The 27,432-nt window shown below is 48.6% G+C and overlaps 1 protein-coding gene across 1 annotated transcript in view; it reads left to right on the forward strand.

Annotated features, from left to right (window-relative positions):
- Positions 1 to 27,432, forward strand: part of LOC123025310 (guanine nucleotide-binding protein G(o) subunit alpha) — a 162,445-nt gene that overhangs the window by 109,674 nt on the left and 25,339 nt on the right. The window contains exon 4 of the mRNA XM_044433898.1: positions 23,259 to 23,419. Within this exon, the coding sequence (XP_044289833.1) occupies positions 23,259 to 23,419 (161 nt within the window). The remainder of the gene's footprint in view (positions 1 to 23,258; positions 23,420 to 27,432) is intronic.

Here is a 27,432-nt window from a genome sequence, read left to right on the forward strand (position 1 = left end):
TGTTGTAGTACTTTTCATGACCAGCTGGGACAAAAATAATTCAGGCAGTAGCTTGAGGATCTCCCAAAAACAGCCATGTAACAGCCCGGCTGTTCTCTCTCTCTCCCTTTTGCTTTGCAGCACCATGGGAAAATGAGTCACAATGCATTATCCACTGTCCTTTTTGTGTGTTGCAACTAATAATGATGATGATTTAAATTTGAAGGGCGAATGATGGGGAAGGAGGGGTCCATCCCCCTTTCTGAAAACCAACCATTTTGTGGAAGAGGGTTTTATAGCCCTTGCTCATATTTCCCTTTGCGGTTTAGCAAAGAAGAACGGGTTGTACTTACTAGTACAAATGAAGAGTTATCATTCAGACAACCCACCTCCCACCCACAGCCCTGCTCCAAGTGGCAGGCTCCACCGAAACCAAACATCCTTTTAATGAAAATGGTTGGCAATAGAGGGCTTTCGTTCCCTTGCGCGCCAGGCCTGCGCAAACAATGGCCCATGTCACAACAGCACAAGTGGAAGTTCCCCTCCAGATAACGGATGAGCATTTGCATATGATCCCCTTTCGCTGCCAAGCCTGATCGTAATAATTAGTCTGACACTTTCTCTCTGCCCCCCCGCCCCCCCGTCTCTCCTTTTCCTCATTCTGGTTCCTTGCTGCAAATGCTAGGAAGGCTTTGCCTGGCGATGAAAGCAGAGAGCGAGGGAAGGACAGAGGGGCAGTTTGCTGGTTTTGTGTCACCCCCAGTGCGGATTTGACCCTCCCAAATGAACCTTCCTGGAGAGGCTGAGATTTCTCGGATCAAGAGGAGGCTCTCCATGAGTTCCCCTTTCTGCACTAGCCATTTTCTTTTCTGGCATGCCAAGTTTCACTGAATTTGCCCTTGGAGGCCAATGGGGTGCAGCAATCCGAGTCACACACCAATGTAGTCACACCTTCACAGCCTAACCCCCCTCACAGGGTTGTTGTGAGGATAAAACAGGGAAGAGGGGGATTCTGTAAGCCACCTGGCAGGAAGAACACAGGAGATCAGTATAATAGATCTAATTAAAACAATAAAAATAAACCCCAAGAGGTGGGTTTTTTCAACCGCTGAAGATAATGAGGACTATCCAATGCTCTCATTCCCCACTTTCCAGTGGCTGCCATAATTTCCGAGCCTTTTTTCAGATGCTCTCCCTGGATTGTACCCTGGTCCAATTCACACATGAACTAGGTAGTGGAGGGAGCCTTCTCAGTTGCAGTCCAGTTGTCTAGTCTGGGCCAGCTTTGATCCAGGCAGCAAATCTGCCGCTTAGGGGTCGTTCGGGGTTGTTTGGAGACATTTCCTGGCAAAAGAAGAGAAGTCAAAATAGAAAATGACCAGGATGTTGCAACTTAAGGTCCTTACTGCCAGGGGTGGCATTTTCAGGATGGGGGAACTGCTGGGAAAGCCAGGGTGCACCCCAAACATGGATGGCTGGGGGAAGGGGCAGGACAAAAAGAGGAGGGGCAGGGCCTGATGCTCCACGCCCCAGACCAAACCCTGCTCCCATTTCTGCCAGGACGTACCTGCTTCTCTGCCTCAGCAATGCATTCGACCATTTCTCGTGTTTGCAGAAGTGGAAAGCCAGCTTGGAACTCCCCATGCACCCAGCAAGCTGGTACCTGCCGCCCACAGCAAGTCTGAAATTAGAAGTCCACTGATGTGTGTAAAGTGTTCCATCCTCTTTAGAAACAAAAGCAGGTTTTTCCTTCAGGGAAAGCCTCAGAAGATTTCCATTTTCCATTTCCTGTTATTGGTCTAACTGGATTGTCAGAGGTGAGACAGCTTGCAGATCCAGAGCGAGCAGACTTGAAATGCAGTCCACCTGAGTCAGAGGCTCTGAACCTGACCTAGTCCTGGGGCAGGAAGAAAGCTGAGGTGGCTTGCTTGGCTCAGAGAACAACCCAGTCCAAGCATTTTAGGATTTAGCAGAAAATTACTTCTTATTCCAGCTGATAGAAAAGAAATTGATTTCAAGGAAAAACGTTCAAGGGAGAAGGACATTTTGGAGAAATTCTCATGGGTGGACTTTGGGTCCTCTCCTTACACGCAAGATGACCAAGAAGTATGTTTGAATGCCTTTCATTGTACCAATCCTCTCCCCAGTTGCCTGCAGCCTTCCTGACTTCCCACACTTCAATCAAAGTCCTGGAAAATATGTTTCGAGGTGATTCCTCCCTTACAGAGCTTTTTCTGATCAGGAACTGTGGGAATCCTGGAGGGTTGCAGGAAGGGATGGAGCAGGGCACTACAGAAAGAGAGAAACTGCAGAGCCTCTTTATTTATTTATTTATTTATTTATTTATTTATTTATTAAAACATTTTTATGCCACCCCATTCGCCGAAGCCTCGGGGCGGCTTACAACAATAAATTACAATAAATATAAACATTAAAAATCCAAAAAATACAATATAAAATTAGCCGCCCTGGCCAGATAAGATCAAATAATACTAACAGTTAAAATGCCACTTAAATAAAAAGGTCTTCGCCTGGCGCCAAAAAGCAAATAACAACAGCGCCAGGCGGACCTCTCTGGGGAGCGCATTCCATAACTTAGGCGCCACCGCAGAGAAAGCCCTCCGAGTAGCCACCCTCCTAATTTCTTTCATGGAGGGCTCCCGGAGAAGGGCCTCTCCCACTGATCTCAAGGGGCGGCTGGGCATATATGGATGTAAGCGCTCCTTCAGGTAACCAGGACCCAAGCTGTTTAGGGCTTTACAGGTCATTACCAACACCTTGAATTGGGCCCGGACTTCAATGGGAAGCCAGTGAAACTGACGGAGGACTGGAGTCATGTGACCATAACGCCCAGTCCCCGTCAGCAGCCTGGCAGCTCTATTTTGAACCAACTGAAGTGTCCAGACCGTCTTCAACGAGAGGTAGAGCTGGGTATCATCAGCGTACTTCTTCAGTGAGCACAAAAATAGGACCCAAAGGACAATGTCAGGGCAATGTCCCCACTGTTTGTCCACAGCAGGGCCCCTCCCCTGCTGGGGTCAGTTCCCGGAGAAGCACAGAATGCGATCTTCCATGGCTCAAAGCTCCATGATCAAGCGGCCCACGCAGAGTTCCCCCTGCCGCAAACGTCATTTCTCCAACCTGTGCAAAGTGAGGACAGGGGTGCGGTGGAAGGTGTGAGGTCCCCACTATTTTAATCTCCGGTTCAAGGAGCCAGGAAAAGGAGGGAAGGGGCTCAGCTCAGATCATCATGCATGCTAGAGAGGTTAAGGAGGCAAATGGAGTATTTTATTAATCCATTTCATCTATTCATTTAATGTTTTCATATCCTGCCCTTTACAGTGTCTCAGACTGGCGATAACATAAATAAATAAGACACAGGATCACAAATAATATATAAAACCAATATTAAAAGCAATACTAACATTTAAAATACTGGGAAAATAAAAGGGTTTTGGCCTGGTGCCGAAATGAAAAAAGTAGTTAAAGTAGGCAGACTATGTTTTATTAATTTATTATTTATTATATTTCTATCACACCTTTTTTTACAAAGAACTTACACCCTCTTCCTCCTCTCCCTCCTCCTCTCAGCCTTATCCCCACAACAACAACCCTGTGAGGTGGGCCGGGCTGAGAGTGTGTGACTGGCGCGAAGTCGCCCGGTGAGCTGCAAGGCTGACTGGAGACTCAAACTCACACCACCCGGGCGATTTAGGACTTCTGTGTTTTGACCTTTGCTCACATGCACTCTGGAATGTGACCTCTGTGAGCCTCATCCAGGCTGAATGCGGCCCTCTGGCTGAAAGAGTTCGACATCCCTGCTTTACCCTGAGCCACCATGGCTGGCCCCGGTGTCAGGGCAGTCTTTCCAAGCCCACCCAGGGGTGCTGGAGACGGGACCTAGAGCATTCTGAAGACGACGCAGGCAGATCCCTGTGTTCCGGAACTACAGGACCTTGCTGAAGTGTCTCTCTCAAAGGCCCTTCCGGGACTGCTCCACAGCTGGTCTTTGTCCTTTGTCCCTCGTTCGGCGAATGGAGCTGAACGGATTGCTCACTCAAAGCTCTCTTGGCAAGAGTCTGCACAGGGATGGACGGGCCCCGTGCAAAAGTCTGACTTGGGTCAGTAGAGCTTGTGGAGGGGAGAATGCACAGAGACATAGACGAGTAGAGTCGGAAGGGGCCAAGAAGGCCATCAGGTCCAGCTTCCAGCTCAGGGCAGGAATCCAACTTCAACCCTCCTTCTCAGACGGCTGTCCAGCTGCATCTTGAATGCCTCCAACATGGGAGAGTCCATCCCCCGCCCCCCCGCCAGGGTCACTGGCTCCATTGCCGACTGCTCCAACAGTCCAAACCTTCTTGATGTCCAGCAAGAACCTGGCTTCCTGCAGCTTGAGCCGTTATTCTGTGTCCTGCACTCTGAGAGGGTTGAGAAGAGACCTTCTGGAAGACAAGCTTCAAGTCTTTGAAGGATGCTGACATCTCTCCTTCTCTGCCAAGTCGTGGCCTTACAGCCTGCTAAAGCTTACCTACCTTTGCTCCACCGGGCTCTTTATCTAAGTGACCCAATCAAGGAGACACAAATTGTATGTTTACTGCTCCCCAATGCTCTGCTCTCTTGGCTTTATTATCCAAGATGCCGTGTGCACTTCAAATAATTGTCTTCTGAGTGATTTAAGGACTAATCTTCGCCACTAATGGATCCCTTGCAGATGAAAATGTATTCATATTTACGTACAACAGAGCTTCCAACTGCGATTAAATTTGTACGACGCACCAGCTCGGAAGTCACCACCGTAACAGCCTAACTGTACAAACCGGGGTGGGGTGTGACAGTGTCTGCGGCAGAGTGGGAATATTATCAAATTCTCCATGTCTCGTACATTATCCGCGCCCAATTCATTACGCCAGGTGCGCAGGAAAAGTAAGGAATGCGAAGATGCATGAGCTGTACATAGGAGGAGATTTAGTAAACCTCAGGAGTTAAAAATCAGGATGGGATTGAACTGTTCGAGCGATTTGGTCAACGTTTAGCTTTTCTGAAAATGTTTATTTTAAACAACAAGAACACCCTAAAACTTTGAGTCAGGTTAGGTCGGAGATAGGCTGTCTGGTGTTCTGAAGAGTTTTCTATTACAGCTTCTATAACTCTTTACATTGGCCATGCTGGCTGAGGCTGATGGGATCTGTAGTCCCAAGCATCTGGATGACACAAGATTACCCATCTCTGAATTAACTGAGCAGGAGATTTAAAAGAAAATAATTAAGGGCATTCTTGACTTTCCCACTTACAATATTAGGTTATCTTAGAGAAGAAGTTTTGTTCTGTGCGACTTTCAGTCACACTAAGCCAGCAAAGTTCTTTCGATACAGAAAGTCACTTGCTAGTGGGAGGGAAGTGGACGAGAGGGGCTTAATGAATGGATCATTAAGCTCCAAATGCTGTAGGTGGTAAGTAACTCAAGCAATTCCCAGGTCTCTCAAAAAAGTGGGTACAGCAAAAAGAGCAATTAGCTGAGTTTGGCTGTAAATACCTAATGCCACTACCATTGAGTAAGAGGTGGAGGAGAAACTCTGCAGCTCTGAAGGTGCGTGCCAGATCCCTAGGCTTCATGTAAATGGCTGCAGCTTTGGCAAAGGTGGAAGATTTAATGCTAGCTTGTAACAGCAGAAGAACACGGAGCCCCAGTGATGAAGCATCGCCGTCGTCGTCACCATCATCATCGTTGTCAATTATAATTTAACTTGCATGTCACCCCATTCGTCATAGGCAGCTCACACAGGCCAGCTAATCACTCATGTAAGGAAAATATGCACACTTTTTTTCTTTTTTGTCTATTAAATTGCTCAGAAAGTAAATAAAAATTCATTCACACTCATAAATCCCCAACTGAATCTGAAACAAGGGTGCAGCAAGGAAATTAAATCTGCAGTGGGCAACCCCTTACAAGCCCCTCACCAGGCATCCAGCAGGAATGAGGAGTTTTGTGGCCTTGCTCTAACCAAGATTCCTCGAGCACATACTTGAATTAAACCCAAGTCTAGAAAGTACGAGAGAAACGGAACATTGCTGAATATTTGTACAAGGCTCTGTGCAGGTCCAGTCTGTGAAGACTCTGCTTATACACAAAAAGGTGCAGCATCAGTTCAGCTTCAGTGTCAGCTCAGGTTTTAGGACCTACAGAGCAACTCTTAAGCTAAAGGTCAGAAGTCCAGGCCCGATTCAGGGTGCTGGTTTTGAACTATAAAGCCCTGAACGGCTCTGGACCAGGATACCTGAAGGAACGTCTCCTTCCTTATGTGCCCTCACGCCCCTTCAGATCTTCAGGAGAGGCCCTGCTCTGGGAACCCTCCCTGAAGCAGGTAAAAAGGGCATCTACTCGGAGCAGGGCCTTCTCTGTGGTGGCACCCAGACTGTGGAATGTGCTCCCCGGAGAGGTTCGCCTGGCACCGAGCTTATACTCTTTTTGGCACCAGGTCAAAACCCTTTTATTTAACCGTTATTTTAAAAATTAGTATTTTAATGCAACATTCATGTTCTACTTAATTTATTTTTATTGGATTTATATTATTTACTTATTATTATAGATTGTTTTAATGTAGTTAATTTTAATTGATTGTAAGCCATCCTGAGATACCATGCATAAGTGATGGCATATAAAAGTTATAAATAAATAGACGGACTCAAGTTTAGGGGTTAGTGTTTAAAAAGATGCAAACAGGAGCTCCGTCCTTACAGATCATATCCGCTCTTAAACCAGATATCCACACCAGCCCCTCGTGTCCCCAGGGGAGCCTGAACCATGTCTCTTGCCATCTTTTACCTATTGTCCATTCCAGTGATGCATAAACAGGAAAGGGTAATGTGTCTCTAAGATCGGGCTCTGTACCAGAGGGATGGAGAATGGCTGATGTAACATCAGTTTTCCAAAAGGGTGAGAGGGGATATTACTAGTTGATTAGCTTAGTAAATATTCCAAGTAAAGTAGCTGGAAGTATCATTAAAGATAAAATTAGTAAGCATAAGAAGGACAAGCCATGCTAAGAAAGAATCAGGATGGCTTTCACAAAGGTAGGTCCTGTCTCGCTAAGCTTGTAGAATTCCTTGGCGTTTAGTAAACATACGGACGGAGTGATCTAGTAGAATTTTGACTTTGCAGTGGTCTGGAGTTAACGCTGAGGTGTGGAATGATGTTTGCCAGTAACACTGAATCATTCAGGGTGGTTAGAACCAAAATGGATTGGTTCTGGTCCCCGCTCTGGTCATGGAGCCAATGGGTGACTTTGGGTCAGTCATAGACTCTCAGCCCAACCTATCTCACAGGGGATAAGATGTAGAGCATCAGGAGAAGAATGGTGTGAGCCTCTTTGAGTTCATAAGAAACAGGTGGGATATAAATCAAACAAACAAACTCTCCAAACTGGGAGAATGGGCGTCAAAAAGGCGACTGCAGTTCAGTGTAAGCAAGCGTAAAATGATGCAAGCTGGGTCAGAAAATCTAGGCGTTAGGTATAAACTGCTAGCAATGAATGACCAAGACAGATGTCTTGGAGTTGTGCTGGATGGCTTGATGAAAAAGATCAACCCGGTGTGCAGCTGCTGTGAAAAAGGCAAACTTCATGCCTTTTTTAAGGAATTAAAAATAAAACTGCTGAGATCTTCTTCCCTTTATAAAAATCTACTCTACACTGGGGCAACACCTAGAATATATGTGGTCACCACACCTAAAGGGATATTGCAGAGCTGAAAAAGGAACAGAAAGGGGAAAATAAGATTACCAGGAGACCAGCACAGTGAGGAACAGTTGTAACAACTGGGACTTGTTTGCTTAAAAAAAAGAGAGAAAAGATGCAGTGGTGGCTCCAGGTTTCCAGGAGCCCCTGGGAAAGATGCCCTCCAGGACTTCTGCTGCTGCCCGTCTGCCCTGTGGCCATCTGGTCGCCCTCTTCCCCATCATTGCAGAGAGCCAGGCAAGCACCACGGGGGTACCTCCTGCTGCTCCGCCTCGCTGCTCCCATTCCTGGACCAAAGCAAGGGGCCAGTGAACAGGCAGGCTGCAAAGCGGATGAGGAGGAGCAAATCCATGGCCTCCCGCTGCAGTGGGGGATCTCTCCGTGCCCCCCCCCCCGACCGCAGCCCTGAATAACGGCTGATTCATGCAGTTCTGCAGCTCAGAGGCCAGAAATGTGAGCCGAAGGTGCGAGCTTCCATCCTTGGTGCGAGATTCCAGCTTGCCCCAGGAGCTCCTCTGCTTCCCTGGTTCCTCCTATTCATCCAGTCATCTCTGCCTTTTTTCGTGCCCGCTCCGCCCAGCACATAATGCAGGCACTTGGCAGAGCTGGCATCTTCCATCTGGAGGCACTGAATGGAGTCGAGCGTGTTGCTGGCAAGAAGATGGGAACAAGCCGCTGCCCATTACTAGGCGGTGCGGTTCTCTCGCCACACGGAGGGAGGGCACCCGGTGCTCAGAGTCTCTTGGCCCTGCCAAGTGGGAAAGGCAACTGCCGGCCGCTGCTGCAACTTGAGGAGCCGGAAACAAGGGCAGGCTCTCCATGGCCCTCCCGCATTCAGTGCCCGTGCTTTAAAAGCTTAGTGAGGGAAAGCCAGAGTCCTCTGGACAGCTCTCAGCAGCCAAGCAAATGTGGAAGAAAAGAAAAGAAAAGAAAAGAAAAGAAAAGAAAAGAAAAGAAAACTGCTGTGTGCACATCCAGTGTGCAGATTTAAAGCAACAAAAATGCCAAAACATACAACAAATGAGCATTGCAAACATTTCCATGGAAAACTAAACCTAAGTAAAGCAGAAGACATAAGTCTTCAAGCAGAAGTCCCATGCCTTGGCACAGAGGGCTGGCTTGACCTGGGCCCAAAGGGATAGAAAAGTCAGTGTCAGGCAGGCTTCAGTGGAGAGATTGTTCCATAATTTGGGGGCTTACACAGAAGAGGCCCTTCTCCTTGTTGCCACCAACTGAGCCTTCTTTTGAGATGGCGCTCAGAGGAAGGCTTTGGATGTTGAGGGTAGTGTCTGGGCAGAGTGTCACCATAGGAAGGACAAGCCCTGCTAAGGCAGAATCAGCGTGGCTTCCACAAAGGTAAATCCTGCCTCATTAACCTTGTAGAGTTTGCCGCTTCTGACTTTCCAGAGGCTTTTTGAATGACTTTCCAGAGGCTTTTTGAATGTCTCCAGCGAGGGAGAGCCCACAGCTTCCCCCCAGGTTCCATTGTCATAGTGCTCGGACAATGAGAAAATTCTTCCTGGTGTCTAGTCTAAATCTGGTTTCTTTTAAGTCCATTACTCCATGGCCTGCACTCCATGGAGTGGATGAGAAGAGATCTTGCCCTTCCTCCTTGTGACAGCCTTTGAGATACTTGTAGAGGGATACCACAGACCCCCTTAGTCTTCTCTTCTTGAGGCTGAATGTGCCCAGTTCTCTCAATCTCTCCTTGTAAGTCTTTTCCTCCAGTCCCCAAATCATCTTTGCTGCCATCTCTGAACCCTTTCTAGCTTTTCAACATCTTTTTTCTCCACGGTCTTGCTGCCCTCCCTCTGGAACAAAGACAGAAGATGTAAGAGAAAAAGCCAGGCTGTGGTTGCCACGTCTTTTGCTGGCAAACGAACGGCCTTCTGTGACCGGCAGTTACTCATCTTCACTCGGCACTGGCGAGTCAGCGATAACACACAGTGTCCATCTCCACGCAGGCAGGAACTAATTCATCCCAGGAGATGAGCCTGCACTTTCTGTCCCCATCTTCTTGACTTCACTGGGGATATAAAGCCCTGGTTTCAGCAACACGGAAAAGCTTAGCATCAGCATGGCAAAAGCTCTTCCTCACCCAAACAAGCCATTTTCGGAGCCACAAAACGCTTGAGGCCAAAAAACCCGCTGTCCCAACTTTTATGTCTAGATCCACAACTGTCACTACAACTTTGCACAATCAGATTGAGAAGAACAACAAAGATGGAGCACCAAAAAGCTAATTCACAAGTGATTAGGAAGGGATGAATCAATTTCATATTTCCGTTCCATCCCATTTTTGCATCAATTTGCAGTTACTACTTTAATGCATTAACATTTGCATTATTTTAACATTTATTCTCACCTGCATTTTGTGCATGTTTTTCTATCTTGAATTGTATCGATCTTTTACTATCATGTATTGTATCCTGCTCAGTTCATGCATTGGTCCTGAAAGTACAATTTCACTTCAGCATCCCTAGATGCTGTGGATTGTTAATAATACCCAGCATTTGGAGAAGAATTGAGAGCACTTCCTGTACACCCCTGTCGGTAGACCACCATTCATTATTGGCAAATTGCAAATCTGAGAGGATGGTGCCTGAAAGGTTATGCCACCAGCCCCACCCAGTAAAAAATGCATTGATTTTAAACCTAGTTACCAACAGAGGGAAATGCATCTAAAGGTTTCTTTCTGGACAAAAGCAGAGGCAGCATCCGTCAACTACTCCATGGTTTTTCATAATGAATTACATTTAGTCTCTTTTATATAACCTGAGGAAAAGCTTTCATAAATGTCACTGTATATGCCCCTAGTTTATATATACAATAAAATCATGCCTATTTTGTTTTTTAAACTCAGAAAACTTTGACTTAGCCTTTTGCTAAATTCAGTTTGCAGGTCCGTATTTCAGCAGGTGAAGAAGTACCAGGGGCTTGATGCTGCACTGCGCAGCCTCCAGACCCGTGCAGTACCTGACCTTGTCACACATGCCTTTGTGCGACACCTGAGCTGAGATGAATGGCAGATCAGTTCTGGTGGCCTCTTTTGGAGAGACAGCCCCCCCCCTTTTGAGCCCCATTGGCTGGGGGAAAGAGCGGCGGGGGGTGGTTGGGTAAAACCCATGACCATCAATTACACGGGCCTTACTCCGAGCCTCATAACCACTGGATGGTATTAGCCAGCTGGCTGCGGATACTAGGCATTGTAGTCTAAACGTAACTGGAGAACATTCTCAGGGTACAGCATATTAAGCTTGCCTTTGCAGCTCCATCAGCTCCAGAGTGCCAAGACAATGCTGGGAAACATGGACCTCTTAGGTTCTGAGGATTTCTGTCTGAGGGTTTCTCCTGCAGTCTGTTGTTATTGTAGTCTGTTTACTTTGGCAATGCAAGGGTGCAGGGGATGCCTACTCAGAAGTGAGACTCACTGGCCTTCACAGGGGACTCTTTCCAACTCAGTTGGTCTAATAAGGACACTTCGCCACCTCGATGCTCCTCAGCCGCTGCCCGAAAGCTCGCACAGGATCTTCCCAATGCCTGCTTGGAGATACGGATCTTGATGCAATTGGCAAGGAGTACAAATGCGGTCAGAATTCTGTGAGCCTGCCCTGCACATTCCTTTGCGGATCTGCTTTTTCTGGGCCGTGCAGAATCAGTAGCCTTGACCAGTTCTTCACTTTTGGAGGGATCTGCACTAATCCATATTAGTGCAAGTATTCATGAATGCTAGCGCTTACGTGTGCAAGTGGGCGAGGGCTCACTGGTTAATGCAAATGAGCACTAATGTCCATCAACTAATGCAGATCAGTGCATACGCACAAGTGTGAATTAGCACAAATGCCAGTTAGTGCTAGCATGAGCAACACGAGAAGAAAACGCTCCATTTCTATCAATGAAGAGGTGACGGAGTGAAAGACAAATGACAGTCAGCAAAACGCACACTAGCGATTTAACAGCACCCCATACCAGGACTCGAACCTGCAACTTTTGCGTGCAAGGCCTTCCCATGCCCTGCATGTGGTGTTGTAATCGCACAATGTACGTGAAGTGTACATTTTAGAATACAGGCAATCCCCGGGTTATGAACGAGTTCCAGTCCTGAGAAAATTAAAATTCGCCTTTAAGTCAAATCTGTATGTAAGTCAGATCACGTATAGTCGGCCCTCCACATTAGGGGCGCAGGACCCCTGTGAAAGTGGAAAATCCGTGAATTCTCTAGGGCCCACCCCTAGTGCCCCTTCTTTGCAGCAAGGAAAGAGAATTCCCTCTCTGGATGGATGGGGCAGGAAGGCCTGCTTTGGAGGCCTCCTTCTCTCCCCTTTTGCTTCCTCTATCTCTATGGTGATGCTTGGAAACCTATCTCTCCCCCCTCTTTTGCTTTCTCTCTCTCTGTAAGGTGGTGGTGATTTTTCAGTTTGTTTGTTTGTTTGTTTTAATTAATAGGCTCTGTGGCACTTCATTCATAATTACGGGTTGTTTGTAACTTTGATTTTTTAAACTCAAGTAATTGTCTGTATGTACTCCCTGCTGTGCGTGAAGGTGGGGTGGAGGGAGATCTGTAGGTGAGGGCAGGTTGTCCTTCAAAGGTGTTTGCCTCCCCTTCCTGATCTTCTCTTGACAGAACTGCTTGACCAACTTCTCTACAACTGCATGATTCTTTCACTGCCCATTCCTTTGAAAAGGTCTGCAGCACCTTTCAACCAAAGACGTCTTTCACATACTAATGAAATGACGATGGTACTGCCCCACGAGTCCTGTAGGTGGGATGCTATACTCAAATACTCAGAGGAGAGGACCATGCGTGAACCTTGTTGAGCTTTCCTCCCATCTTCTCCAGTTCCTTACGGCCGAAGAGCCAAGCCACCATCTGTTTTTCGAGCTGGCTTGACTCTTCGACAACATGAGGGAAGCTCTGACGGAACGTATCATTCTCTCCTCTTTATATAAATCCCATCTTTGGACCACATTTGCAGACTGCAGGAAATCCCCTTTGTAGGCTGTAAGAAAGCAATATGAACCCACCTCAAGGAAAGCCATGTGCTTACATGCTAGAAAAAAGCTTTCGCCCGTGATCCCTACCGTGCGATTCTCAATCCTGCATTTTGACACTCCAAAGACTGCTTTCTGCACATGCCCGCTCCCTTCTCGTCTCACCACAGAGACAATGAGATTCTGCACCATGCGTTTCAGGGGGCTTGCTATTAAAGCTTGGCCCTGTGCCTTCAGCTGGCCAATCTTGGCATGATCAAGAGCCTTCGGTTCTTGGCAGAAGAACCGCTTCCCTCTCCTCGCACTCTGTGCGGTAGACCCTTTCCCCCTCCTGATGCTGTCCTCTTACTGTCGCCCCATTCGTTTTCCGTCAGCCGCCTTCATTCTCGCGGCCTTTTGCAGCTAGGAGACAAGATGTTGCCGTGGTAACAAAGCCCTTTGGATGGCTGCAGGCTCCAGAGTCTCTCTGCAGAGCCCTGAGCCCTTTTTAAATGTTATTTTTATTAACTAAAGGGCCAGCAGTCCCACTGCTAATTGAGAAAGCAGCTCCTGGAGACAGAGGGCCAGGCCTGGCATTTCCCTGGCACTTCAGCCTCCGTCAAGGCCATTTTCCTGCTACTTCACTTTCTCCGTGCCTGCCTGGCTGAATGTCTACCAGGAAATGGCAGCTGCTAAGAATTTTCTCTCTGCAAAAGAGAAGGAAGGAGAGCAATACAAGCTGAGCAGAAACAAGGGATGCCATTTAGACAGGAGCAAAGGGTATGCCAGCATGCAATTATTCCCCAGCAAATTAAACCTGCCCATCCCTACCTTACTTTCTACGGATGCAAACAAAGACCAGCCAGTCCTACGGCGAGTCGGCCACACCTGAACTCATTAACGTCAATGGATGCATGGGACTGGAGTAGAGGAGGGTCCAGCCTGCAGCTGCGGACACCCCTCCCTCCTCCATTCCATGCCCTTTTGCTCAACGGCAAACTCGGATCTTCCTGGCTTTTGCACATTTCACCCCATTCTAAGAGGCTGAAATGCTTGATAGGTTTTTAACCCCATTCTAAGGTTTAGCAGCCATTTCAAACTAGGCTTTTGTTTTGGGAAGTTTTGCATTTTGACCCCGTCCCAGTTGCCTTTGTCTCGCTGCTTTTTTCTTTTTTCTCAAAAACCAGACCAAGCCTATTTCCAGGCTGCCATTAAAGGTGGAGCCGTAGAACTAATGCTGCTTAAGGTATGCATGCAGCTTCTCGGAAAACTTGCCCGTTGTTTGTGGCTGCCGATGACACCCAGTTCCGCCTCTCCTATCCGTCTAAATACAAGGAACCTGCTCTGGATCTAAATCCAGGCTTGATGTCAGAAATGGACTGGATGAGGGAGGGAAACCAAGAGAAGCTTAATCCAGACAAGACAAAGGCATTTTCACTCAGCTGAAAAACAGATCAGGAAATGAGAATTTGAGCAGAGGTTACACTCTCAGCCTTCCCCAGGAGGGATCTGTTGCTTCCGCAAACTGTTCAGAAACTTCAGCAGTCCCAAAACTACACTTTGGCAAGTGGGTAGGTGCATGAAACCCTTGCTACAGTTACTTTGTGGGTTACTGTGCTGTTTCCCAGCATAATTCAAAGCACTGGCTCTGACCCATGAAGCCCCATACCAGGGGTCCTCAAACTTTTTAAACAGGGGGAAGATCCAGCACATGCGCAGTTGAACTGTTACAAGTTGGCACGTGTCCCTGCTCTCTGCTCAGTTTCTGTGCTTGCTCAGAGCTTTTGGACTCTCTGAGGTGGGCTGGATAAATGAGCATGGCGGGCTGGATCTGACTTGTGGGCCGTAAGTTTGAGGACCCATGCCCTATATGATGCAAGGTCACATTCTCCCATGTTCGCCTGCACATTTCTTGAGCTCTTCGGATGAGGCTCCTGTTTTGATACTGGCAACCTCAGAAGTGCATTTGGTGCTGAAGGGCTTTTCAAGCCCTGCTAAAGGAAGTAAGGTTTGCCCCACTTTGCTAAGCTTCAGACAGCAAGCAAAGACTGCTTGATTTGTCTATTTATGCCTCTTGATGCCAATCCACCCTGCAAGTGGATCTCATGGGTTGGGTGTGGCTTTTCATGCTGAATTGGTTAATACTTGTTATTTGCTTGTCGCAATTCTATGTCTCGTGAGATGGTTTCAATCACTGCCATTTCATGAGGCAGGGTGCGCATCTCATGAAATCAATCATTAAACACTTTCAAGGTGGCTGAAGGCCTTCCCATCCCTCCGTGGTCCAGAGCAGCTTTCTCTGAATTGGGACCCTCCAGATGTGCATGGCCCAGCCTGGAGCATGCTGGAAATTGTCGTCCAACACATCTGGAAGATGCTGTGCAGGTTCAATCAGGAACAGGAGAGCTGGGGTCCCAGCGGAGGTGAATTGAGAAAAGTCCATCTCTGCATATGGTTAGGGCAGAGATGAGCCACTATGGCAAAGTATAATGCCAGGAGGGGGAATTATCCCTTGTCCACCCTCATCCTCACTGCTAGATCCATCGGTGCCCTGCAATGACCTCTGCTCTGCAATACAACAGGCACTAATCACATTGCCCCACTGCAAGAGAGTCAAGCAAATTCAAATTTCTGTGGGTCTGACCCACAAGATTCCTCAGAAGACCAGCCGCTCCTGAGTTGCATGGATCCCACAGATCTGTGGACAGTTTCCAGCACTTTAGGCAGATTTAGTCTTAGAAAAAGACACAAAAATTAAACAGACCAGCCAAAAATGTGCACTTCCCCCCACAGGCTAAAGCATGAAAATGCATATTTGGAAGAGATTCACACATCTGGGGAAGTGCACACTGAAGCAAGTGCACCCCAAAAGAAGTTTGGGAGATCGGGGAAAAAATAGCATTCAGCAGAGCCAAAGAAGCTCTCTGGGGTTCCAGATCCCAGTGGTGGGTAAAAGAAAGAAGCGAGGCAGAAAACGCCATCCTGTTTGAGCTTTAAGCTCTTGCCACCTTCTTGCTAAGCCTTAAGAGGCAGATGTAAACATTTGGGGGCCGTCCGGGGGGCACAGGAGCCAGGAAATGAGACAATAAGGGGTTGGGGGAAAGGGGCAGAGGCAGTAGAAACAGCAGTCAGAGCAGGTTTGACTTGCAGGCCAGACGTTCCGTGCCTCTGCCTTCGTGTCTCCATTCAAGATACCTTGGCCGTCCCAGCATGATTCTCGCCTGTGCCCCTTTTGGGATTTTGTGCACACAAGCACCGAATATGGAATATCTTTTAGATTTCCTCTGTGCTTGTATGTGATCTAGCATTGGGGGGGAGGGGGGCGAGGCGCTTTTGTCCATGGAACAAGTCTTGTTGGCTCATTGGCCATCCTCCAAATTGTGGCCGCTGTGAAAGGCACAACATCCTGAACTGGCTTCATTTAGGTCAAGACTACTACTTTTGCAGCTTACCAAAGCTTGCCTCTGCGTAAATGAATTTTGAATGGTGCACTTTGCTTTAGACTGGGGAGGCGGGGGGAGGTACCTGCAGCACCCTTTGTCAAGATACATTCGGGACTGTATCAAAGGCAGGAGAAAGATCTGCGATTCTCCTGACATTCTCTCACCTGTGATGAAATGAAATTTCAGTTGGTCCTAGATTCTTTTCAACCACATTAGCAACGAGAACAAATTGGTGGCAGGGGTCAACAAGCATCATATAGTACATATCAAATTGTATGACATCAAACAAATTTTTGATATGTATTGTACCTCAACTGTAAGTACTTATGTTCAGTTAAAAAAAAAAATAAAAAGGTGTGGAGGGAACAAGCATCATACAAGGTGCTTAGTATAAATGGGGATATTCCAAAAATGAGAATGAGCATACGTGAAAACTATCTTATCAGAGCCATATGGTGTTGGGAGAAATACTGCTAAGTCTGCAGTGCCAATTGTCCAATTCTTCCTTGCAAAGAAGTAGTCAAAAGAATGAATCATTACCAGTAATCACTCCACTGATATTTTCGATGGTGACATTTGAGAAAATGCAGCAATTTGAAAGAGAAGATGGGTTCTGAGGCTTTAATTAGCAGCCAATATGTTAAGGGCAGCTCGGGGTTATTTTCAATTCCATTTTTAAGCGGCTGTACAAGACCTCAGTACAGAGAATTTTAGGTTAATATAGATCACGGACTTGTGTGTTGACATCCCAGTTTCTGTTTGGGTTTCATTACAGAAAACAGAGCCCGAGAGCCATTTCTAACGGTGTATACATTAATGAACAGCAAAGGTATCTCCAGAAGCATTCTGCTAATGTGGACAGCAGTCCACCAGAACACGCTTCCCAGGTCAAGTCCCCCTATATCAGGGTGATGAACCCACAGCCCTCCGTTCGTTGTCAGCTTCCCAACTCCAGTTAGACCAGCCAGTGTGGCCAGTGGCCGGGGATGATGGTAATGGCAGTCCAACAGCAGCTGGAAGGGTCACGGGTTACCACCAGCTCCATATTATAGGAAAGCTGTTACGAAATTCAAGCAGGTACGTGTGTAATCTAGATCAGAAAACCCTAGAGAACCTCCAAAATAACCCAATAGAAAAAGGAAAGTCTGAAGACGCAAACACATACGGTGTTATTCTTCCAAGTCGCTTGATGCATTTTGGCCCTGTGGCCTATATTTTGTGTGTGGATGTGTGTGTGTGGGGGGGGGGGCGTTGTTTTTTTTGTAAAGTTAGTCTACAGAGGTATCTGAAATGAGGGATCTCCAAAGGACATCCTGGCACTGGAGGACATGGGTCCTCAAAGTACAGCCCGGGGGCCAGATCCAGCCCGCCATGCCTATTTGGACCTGCCACATGCGCGCCCACACATGCGCCCACCGCCGCCCACCTCGCCTCGCGCACGGGAGGCAGAAAACAATCTCCAAGCAAGCAAGCCGCTGCCTCGTGTGCCTGCCTCTCGGCGCATGCCCACCCCCGCCTCCCCTCGCCGCACATGCGTGCCCGTGCCTCAGCTCACCTCGCCTCACGGTGTGTCCCGCCCCACTTCAGTGCGCGCACCCCCGGCCCGGCCCGGCCCGTGTGCACCGCCAGCACCGCCTTTCCAGCCCGCACCCAGCACCGGCGGCTTTCAGCTGGCCCCCGCTGGAAAACTTTGAGGACCCCTGACCTTAGAGATGCTTTTATCTTGACTGCCCCAACATGACAGGCTGGAACATGCCATCTCTGAGAAGATACTGACCCAATAGATTCCCAAATGAGCCGATGCTCCGTCAGTCACAGCTGGCATGTTCCAGTGCTTGGTTCATGCAGTCAAAACCTGTGATGCCCAGAGAGAAAGCAAACACTCGCTGTAGCCATTGAATAAGGGCATCTTAAGGGCCGTGAGGTGTTCTTGGTGTGATGGAGCTAGTAAAGCAGAGCAAATGCAAATTTAGAAAAAATTGGTTGCGTGTCTGCTCTTCAAATACAGCCCAACACACATCTGTAGTTAAACACAGATTGTGTGGGACGATTTATAGGGCTCTCTCTTCGTGCTGGGAAGAGATGCAGGGCCGAAACCCAGTAATTACCTGCCTCTGTGCAGCTCAGTGGTAGAAGTTGGGGGCTCATGCTCAGCTCTGTAATTAACGCAGCAAATTTGCCAGTGCACGACGGAGCCCTGGGCATCGTCTGTAGGCTGAGGCTGCCCTGGGAAGGAATCACCCTCAGAACATTCCTGCCCTCTTTTCATCCCTTGTTATTAACACATCCTAACAGTTATGTAAACACACCCGTCTTACAAGATACAAGTCCTTTTGGGCTGCAAACTGTCAGGTGGAGGCTTTCTTCCCATCTCATCTCAGTTTTTCTACTTCTCCAGGGAGGGGTGATTTTGATCAGGAAAACAGTGCAGAAAAGACTGCTTTAATAAGTCTGGAGCAAAATACCACTCTCCCTGTTGTTATGACTGGAGGCAGCAGAACAGGAGAAACTGTTTCAGTTCTTTTGAGGGGGATATTATAGCCCTTCTCCCTACCTCTCCCCTCAAAATCTCAGCTTTTTCACCTGGGCTTTTTAGCCCATCCCTCGGCTGAAATTGGAAGCATTTCCATAGCTGCCTTTTAGTTTGAACCAAAAGGGGTGGAAGGGTCAGTCCCATATTTCTAGCATCATGTCTAATTTGACCTTAGGAAAGAAGGAAAAGATGGCGGTATAGAAAGAGTTGGATGGCCTAATTCAAGAATGAAAGTGGGTAAATTAGATATGCATTTTATTAGGATGGGCATGTTTCAAATAAGGTCCTCCAGCAGCCACCTAAAGCGATGCCAGTTTGTTTTCGTCAAGTGCTCCGTCATGGAGAGGCTTCTCCCCGGGGTCAACAGGTAGACAGCCTGTTTGCAACCAGCAACGCGCCTCTGGTGCTTTTCCAGCCCCTGCGCTTTTGTTACCTCTGATTGCAAAGGCCGAGCTTCCTCTCCGAAGGTCTCAGCGCTGGCAGTGAGCACTTCCAGCTAAAATGTGCTCGTGTTTGTGTCCGCCAGGGAGTTTGGCCTGCCTCCCCATCTGCTCATGGCTGTACCCACACTAGAAACGGGCTTCTCTGAGGGGCTGCCAAAATTGTCCACTTTTTGAGGACTCTGTTTGCAATGGTGTCTAGTCCAGGTCTGTTGTGAAGAGGCAGTATGGTGTAGTGGTTAACAGCATGCAACTGGGACTCAGGTGATCCGGGTTCTAGTTCCTGCTCAGACATGGAGCCCTCTGGGCAACTTTGGGCCAGTCACGGACTCTCAGCCCAGCCTACCTCACAGGGTTGTTGTGGGGAATAAGAGGAGAAGGATAATTATATCAGACATCTTGAACTCCTGGGAAGAAAAAAAGGCAGGATATAAATACATACATACATAAATCAGATGCTGGGAGAGAGAGTAGACAGGCTGTCTTTCTCACTCCGAGGAGATAAGCTGTAGTTCTACTTAAGTTGCAAAAACACTTTCTTAGTCTGTGTCTATACATATAATTAGCATATGCATATTGCATGCATATCAGCAGGCCTCTTTTGTCCTTAGCCTGGCAATGCATGTGCCCTCTTTTGGAGATGCACAGATGGCTGGCCTATGCAAAATGGAGCTTGACCCTCTTGCTGAAAGAGGTGCACACCTGGAGTCTTTGTGGATTGATCATCAAATGTATTCACTCTATTTATATCCTGCCATTTTCCTTCCAGGAACTCAAAGGGGCTTATGTAATTCTCCTCCAACTCTCTGGCTTATCTTCACAACTGCCCCGTGAGCTTTGTGGCCAAGCGGGGACTAAAACTGACCCCTCCCAGCTGACGTCCCAGCGCTCTAACCACTGTGCTATACTGCTCTCCTTTTGTTTGCTTCCTCTCCCTTCTCTTGCTCTTTCCCTCCTCCTCCACCCACAGGCGGTTCCAGGTGATAAGGGATCCCTGGAGAAGCATCATGATGGTCTTCCACCCACCGAGCGCAATTGCCTCACCTCCATGGCTGCGGGTTTGCCTCTGCTTTGAGCTTCCCCTGTGCCTGAGAACAGCTCCGCATCTGGACCAGTGTGAGAAATCCAAGATGGCGGGCAGACTCCCCATCAGTTCCACCTGCAGCTGAGAGCAGATGGGGCGATGTTGTCCATGGGGAGACCTCTGCCCCGAAAGGTGGCTAAGAATTAGTGAAAATTAATGAGTAAACTAGCAAATAATTAGGTCCGGTGGGGGCACGTGGGTCCCGGCAAGTTCCTGCAGCTGCCAGGTGCGGCCACATACCTGCTTTTCTCAGGGGCCCTTCCCGTCCAGGTGAGCAGGAACTGGCGGTGGGGACCTGCGGCTCCCAGTCCGCTGAGCGCTTAGCCAGTCGTCCATCATGACGGTGAAGAGCCACTTTGTCCTTATCGGCCAGGAGAAGATGCCGGCAGATAAGCGAGGGAGGTGTTTTTTTGCAAAGAAAGCAAAAGGGGAAAGAGCAAGGAAAGGGAGTCTCATTAGGAGAGTGTTCCGCAAAGCCCAGCTCTTGTGCCTGTTCTAGGCATCTCTTGAGTGCCCACTTGGGTATTTTTAGCTCTCTCCTGCCTAAAATACCACCATGGTGTTCATTAAACAAAATCCCAGTGGGATGAGAGCAGCTTGGATGGGGTGGGGGGGTCTGTTTTGTTTTATTTAATTGCAAACTTTGGCACAGATGGCAAAGCACGGCAGGGGGTTCGAATCCCACTGCCTGGGGGACACACGGGTGTGGGGGGGGTGAGGCCGGCCTGGAGGGAGAGAAAGGAAGAAAGATCTAGTCAAGCCACAGTTCAAAATCTTACCTGCTGGGCCCAGAGGGGGAAAAAAGATGTTAAGGTCACTCACAGTTTGAGACGAATCCTGGAGCGTGCTGAAAGGAGGGGGCACTGTCTCTGCTTGGACTGTTAATTGCTCGTTAAGTCAGCTAACAAATGTGCGTCCTGAAGGACTCAGCCCTCTGCCCTTTTGCGAGGTGTTCACAAGCACTATTGTTATTCAATCTCGCCTTTTAAAAGCTCGAGTAGTTTAACTCGGGGAGCAACTAGCTCCTCCAGATGTTTGGGCCTGCAACTCCCATCAGCCAGCATATCCAGTGGGCAGGAAGATGGGAGCTGTGGGCCAAAACATCTGCAAGGCCACCAGTTGCCCCCTGCTGATGCAAGCCGCGAGATTTTTCCCAAGGCGGGTGAGATGAGACCTTCCTCTTTTGCAACCAGATCTGCCCAAGAAATGCAACCCTGCCATCTCCTTTCCTGTGATCGTTTCCCGGTCTTGTTCTCTTGCATAAGGACTTTCGCAGCATGGAAAGCAGATAATCTCAAAACTTGTGCATGAGAGAGGAGACGAGGTTTTCTGCTGATTTGCTGGGTACAAAAATAACTTCTCTGTCTTGACACACGAGCTCCGTATTTGTCCTAAACTGAGGATGCGATTGACTTTTTAGCTGTATTCTCTTTGAACATCTGCATGTAGCATTTCTTTCTGCCACACTATCACTGTCTGTTGATGCCCTTCCTGTCACTTTCAGTGAAGGAGCCCTTTCTTTAAGGTAGCCTACAGAAAGTTCTGTCCACAAGACAGAAGGGGGGGGGGGCTACCTCTGGTGGAGATAAATGGGAGAGATGGAAGGCCAAACAGCTACTGGGGATGTACTTTGAGAATCTTGCTCCGTGATTAAAATGGCAATCAGGTTGGCTCGGGCCAGTGCAGGTGTGGAATGGATCTTAGATGGCTTATAAAGGAGCCAAGGAATACCCAGTTTTCCAAGAGAATACCTGGCCTGTCGCCCAAGAGATAACCCAAGAGAAATGGAGATGGAACACATGTCCTGTCCAAACGTTTGAAGTCAGGTGAAAAGGGTCAATCCATCGAGGTGGTCAGGCGTCCTCCACAATCGGCCCATGGGCAGCAAGAACCACCCCGAAGGTCCTTTTGGCTCGGGATCGACTTCCTCGCATCAAGCTGCTTTCCCCTGGTGGCTGTTATTCTAACTCCTCTTGTGTTTATGGACAGGGCCTTCTGCAGTGCTCCCCTTTTGCATCCCAGAGGCAGCCTGGTGCACCGGCGTTTACAGGATCAAGGCTTCAGCCTTTGCCCCCAGCTTCTTGCAGAGGGTGGGTGGGAACACACGGGCCTGTGGTCAGCATGGCCCGTTTGCCCTGTGAGCCTGAGGTTCAGCAACTCTGTCCTGGAAGCACTGGAAGGTTTTTATGGGCCTTAGGCAGGCCCTGCAACAAGCCCTTCTCAATCCCTCCTATGACCCCAGTGCATCATGCACCATTTATTTATTTTTGCGCTTCTGGGCCACCAACAGGAATCTCTGGGAGGCTTGCAACCATAATCAAAAACACCATTCTTAAAAACAAACACCCTAATAAGACCACTAGCAATGTCCTAGTGACCATTTAAAATGATAGATATAGCGAGTTGGAAGGACAACTCTATACACCATTAACATTAAATTAGTTAAAATCAGTTGTTAAAATGCCTGGTAAAGAGAACTTTTTTCGCCTGGCACCGGAAGAGAATAATGTTGGTGTCAGGCAAATCTCTCGGGGAGCTTGTTGTGTACATGTGAACAGCGATGGCGTGATCTGCAGGGACACGGGAAAGAGGCACAGGTGCACTTTCTTGTGTATAAAGGCATCTCGTGTGTGCGCACATCATGCAAGCAGTCCCTGGTACATGTGGTGGGGCACTGTTCACTTTTCTCCTTTTGCTGTCATGCTTGCGAATACGTCAAGCAGCAGTGCCGAAGAAGCACTATCTTCCTTGGAGAAGGGTGCAGCCCCCAGCTGTCTGAAATTCGGCAGAGCAAACTTTTGATGGTGCAACAGAACTCCTGAAAATACTGTGCAACTTGGATGGAAAATGTCAAAGTAACCAGAGAGCCCTGGTTTTTCTGCTAAAATCCAAACGAAATAATATCTAAAAACTGGAATGACCAAAGTGGGTGAATCTCATCACAAAATGAATGCAATTCACCAGGAACATTGTTCGGAATGGAAATGTACGAGGAGACAAACAGATTTTTCCCCTTTGTGCATTCTCGCAATTTGCAAATGTAACTCACAGGATTCCTCCTCTTTCTCCCTCCAGGCTGATGCGAAGATGGTCTGTGATGTTGTCAGTCGGATGGAAGATACGGAGCCCTTCTCTGCAGAGCTGCTTTCGGCCATGATGAGGCTTTGGGCAGATTCTGGTCTCCAAGAATGTTTCAACCGGTCCCGGGAATATCAGCTCAATGACTCCGCTCAGTAGTGAGTATGGCATAACCTGGCACCCTGCCAGAGCAGGAGGTTGGATCCGGTGGCCTTCTGGCCCCTTGCACATGATGCTGCGATTGCTGATCTATCTGCTCACATGGGGTCTGTGTTCTTGGGAGATTAAGGAAGAATCATTTGGTTCACACTGATGTGCAGATTTTCCGAACTTTGGATTGCTGGGCTAATATTTATTTATTTATTGAAACGTTTGATATGCCGTCCCAGTACTAAAAGTCTCTGGAGGGCTTACAAAAAACAGAAAACCAAAAACAAATCAATCACAACAATGGCAACGCACAGCACGCGGCATCCAGCACGCGGCATCCATACACCCGGATGGTTCAGTTCCCCCACTGTTGGCACATATAGTTGGAGCAACTGCTGCTCTTTGCAAGGGACTCCAGAAGCACCATGGAAACCATGATGCTGGGTTCATACAATCAGAGAAACTGTGGTGAAGGATGGAAACCCTAAACAGGCCACTGTTTCATGTCATGATTTCTAAAAACCAGACATACCACACTGAAAGACCGTGACCATGGTCAGATAGTGCAAGGGACTATCCAGTGCAGGGAACCATCATGGCTTTCGCGTCGTGTGAATCCACTCCTCCTTTGTTTTCCCGAGAGAACAATGTCCAGAGACACTTCACTAACTGGCTTCAAATGATATTGGGACTGTGGGTTGTTACTGAACCATGGGGTGTTGCTGAAACATGGGTTGTGTCGTCTCAACCGAGCAAACTAAACCAGCCATGGTGAGAAGCACACAGTTCGCAACCTGGCAACAAGCCATGGGTTCTCTTCATGGCTTGTTAACAGAGCTGTCTATGTATGGCTATGCATTATTTTCTTGGCCCACTCTAAATAGTTAGCACAGTAAGTGGCAGAATCTTCTTTGGATGATAAGTGGAATTATAAGTGGAACTGGGGGAAATAAAGCATTGTATAGCAAAAACATTTCCCTGTATGTGGAAAGCATTTCTGGGGAATCTAGGTTCGACTGTTCTCCGTGATGTGCCGTTCTTCAAACCACAGACGGTAGTTTATTAAATGTAGCAAGGAAAGAGTGACTCTTCTGCTGAAGGCTGACCTGGCATACTTTGAAAGGATTTTGGTCTTCAGTTGCACAGAAAGTATCTTGTAGTTCTTAGGCTTGCATTCAGCAGAACCAAAATTTCCATCTGTGTACACTTTGGGAATTTACTCTTGGAGCCCCAGCAGGTCACAAGGGTAAGAGGAGGACTCTGCCTTGGACACACCTGAGGCCACAGCCAGCACGCCAAAGGGTTTCACGGCCATGGAAGCGGCATCTTTGGCTGCAGTGTTGTCCTTCTAATCATGTCAACAAGCATCAGGGTTACTGCTGCGTTTCCTGCGGTAGTTGCCTCTATTAGGCCCACCAGCACCCTTCGAAATCTTCATGGCCAAAGAACTGCTCACACCACTCCAAGGTTGTGGGGTCGCTTCAACGTCCCTGGCCGTCAGATCTGTCACTGCGGCAGTTCTCCTGGTGTTCTGTTGTGGTTTGGACGCTATGAAGATGGCACCTGTCCAAGTCAGGGTCACGAGCCCTTCCTGGACGTCCACACCAGAGCAGCGCTTGGAAGAAAAGAGCTTGGTGCATAAGTTGCGCCAGGCAGGAATACTGAGTGACAGTTCTCCTGAGGCCCCTCATAACCCACTTGCTTTTTACTGAGCCCTCGATCATTTTCGATACCCTGTACTCCACCCTCTGCCTCCCAGGAACACGAGACGACATAAATTGCAGGAGACTGGGAGAAAGATGTTCTTCTGTTGGAGAGAAATGGCTGATCTAAGGCTCATACTCCTAGAATTACTGAGAGTAGCAGCAGCATCTGCGTTGTAGTTCAGGTGGAGGAGAGATTTAGTATCCTGCTGTTATAAAGCACAAGTACTCTGGCCGTTATAACATGGATGTCCACCTCAGGACTGCAGGCCGAATCCAACTCACTGGGGTTCCCCAGGGGGCCGTGTCCCCACACGCTTCCTCCTTTGGCAGTTTCTTGACTTTTGCTGTTTCCGCCGTTTTAAATGGCTGAAGTGCTTCTTCTCCAGCGCAAGTGGGAGGGCATCCTCCTTGAAGTATCCCTTCCTTTTGTAAAATGGCTCTTCTGCATCTGCTTCTTGTGGGTGCTAATAGCAGCTCTCGAAGTATCCAGCCCACCCCGGCCCGCCCTGGTTCTCTCCACCCCTCACTCCACACACAAGGGCAGCACTGCAATTAAGCACTGCAAAAGAGGCAGGAGATGCTGGAAGGCAATGAGAGGAAGACCGTGCTCACTATTCCACAGGTGACCCACACCCCACAAGCTAGCCTGCTTCCCACGGTTTGGTGGAGCATGCCGTCCCATTCTGCTGTTCCAAGGGAAAAAGAAACAGAGCGGGTCAGAAGGGGCCTCCCGGGCCATCTAGTCTGACCCCGGGCTCCAGCCGGCTCCGCTCACGACACGCCCACCATGTGCCTGTCCAGCCTATGCTTGAACACCCGCACCGATGGGGCCTCAGCCACCTCCCGGGGAAGCCCCTTCCACGCCCTCGGGGTCCCAACTGTCAGGAAGTGCCTCCTGGCATCCAAATGGATCCTTAGTTCCCTGAGCTTGGCTCCGTTGGAGCGCATCCTGCCTTCCTCTGCAGGGGAGAACAGGTCTCTACCCACCTCCGTGTGACACCCCCTCACGTACCTGTATGTCACCAACAAATCCCCCCTGAGTCTCCTCCATTCCCCTCAGTCTCGCCTCATACAGCTGCAATCCAGCCACCATCCTAGCGGCCCTTCACTGCACCAATTCCAACCTTGCTATATCTCTCTTGTAATGAGGGGCCCAGAACTGAACACAATACTTCAGCTGTGGGCGCACCAGCGTCGTTTAGAGAGGCAGTAATATCTCTCAATATAGAAGCCACACTTCTGGCTATGCAACCAAGGGTGGCGTTCGCCCTCTTGGCCACCGGATCACACCGCTGACTCATGTTCAGCCTGCAGTCAACCAGCACTCCGAGGTCCCTTTCACAAGTGCTGCTCTCCAGCCACTTGTCCCCTAACCTGTATTTATGACCCTTATTCCTATGCCCCAAGTGCAAGACCTTGCACTCATCCGCACTGAACGCCATCCTGCTTTCCCCTGCCCATTTCCATAGTCTGTCCAGATCCTTCTGGATCTGGAGTACCTGCTCCTCAGCTGTGGCCACTGAACCCATTTTAGTATGGTCTGCAAATATGATCAGCGAAGTGACTCACAGGGAAGCTGGTAGCAAGGCAGGGAGGCAGATCAAGAAGAAAATTAGACCGGACCTTAGGTAGCTGCAAGGGGGCCTCCTGGCTGCAGCACACAGCCCCAAGAAACATAGGAAGCTGTTGTCTCAGCAGTGAGCTAAAGTCTGCTGAAGACTTCTGCAATGTGATCAGCATGACCAGTGCTGAAGCAGACCGGACTGTTCAAAGGCCCTATCTGAGACTTCAGTGATGCTGGGAAGGTTCCACTGGGGACTCATCCTGTGAGCAAGAGGTGACAGCAAATCTGTGCCCACCCCTGAGGAAGTAGTCCATGCCTCTCCAGAACTGGCTGTACCCCAGAAGGCCCAGGGCCAGGGTTCTTCACAGCTGTCCCTCTCCAGACTTGAAGAAAGATGCACCTGCCCATTAGTCAGATTCTATACATGGAACTGGAGGAGAAATTTGTGTTTGCCTCAGACAACAAAATGTCTGGGGCTCTGCTCACACACACACACACACACACAGATTCATACTGACATCCCACGATCCCATGTAAGAACTGCAAGGCCTGTCAACACACACTGCTGGGTGGTACAGTCAGGCCTTTAGCTCCGACACCCCCACCTCTGATGGTGCAGCCCTCCCTTCTCTGGAAGGCTGTCGTCCGCGTGCAGTCTGCAACACTCCAGAGTCCCTCTTAGCGGGGTCAGTCCCGTGGGACAAGCCCAATGCTCTCGCCTTTCACGGCCCCAGAATACCCAGTGAGGCTT

This window comes from Varanus komodoensis, unplaced genomic scaffold (genome assembly GCF_004798865.1).
Source record: "Varanus komodoensis strain SLA01 unplaced genomic scaffold, ASM479886v1 scaffold27, whole genome shotgun sequence".
NCBI lineage: Eukaryota > Metazoa > Chordata > Lepidosauria > Squamata > Varanidae > Varanus > Varanus komodoensis.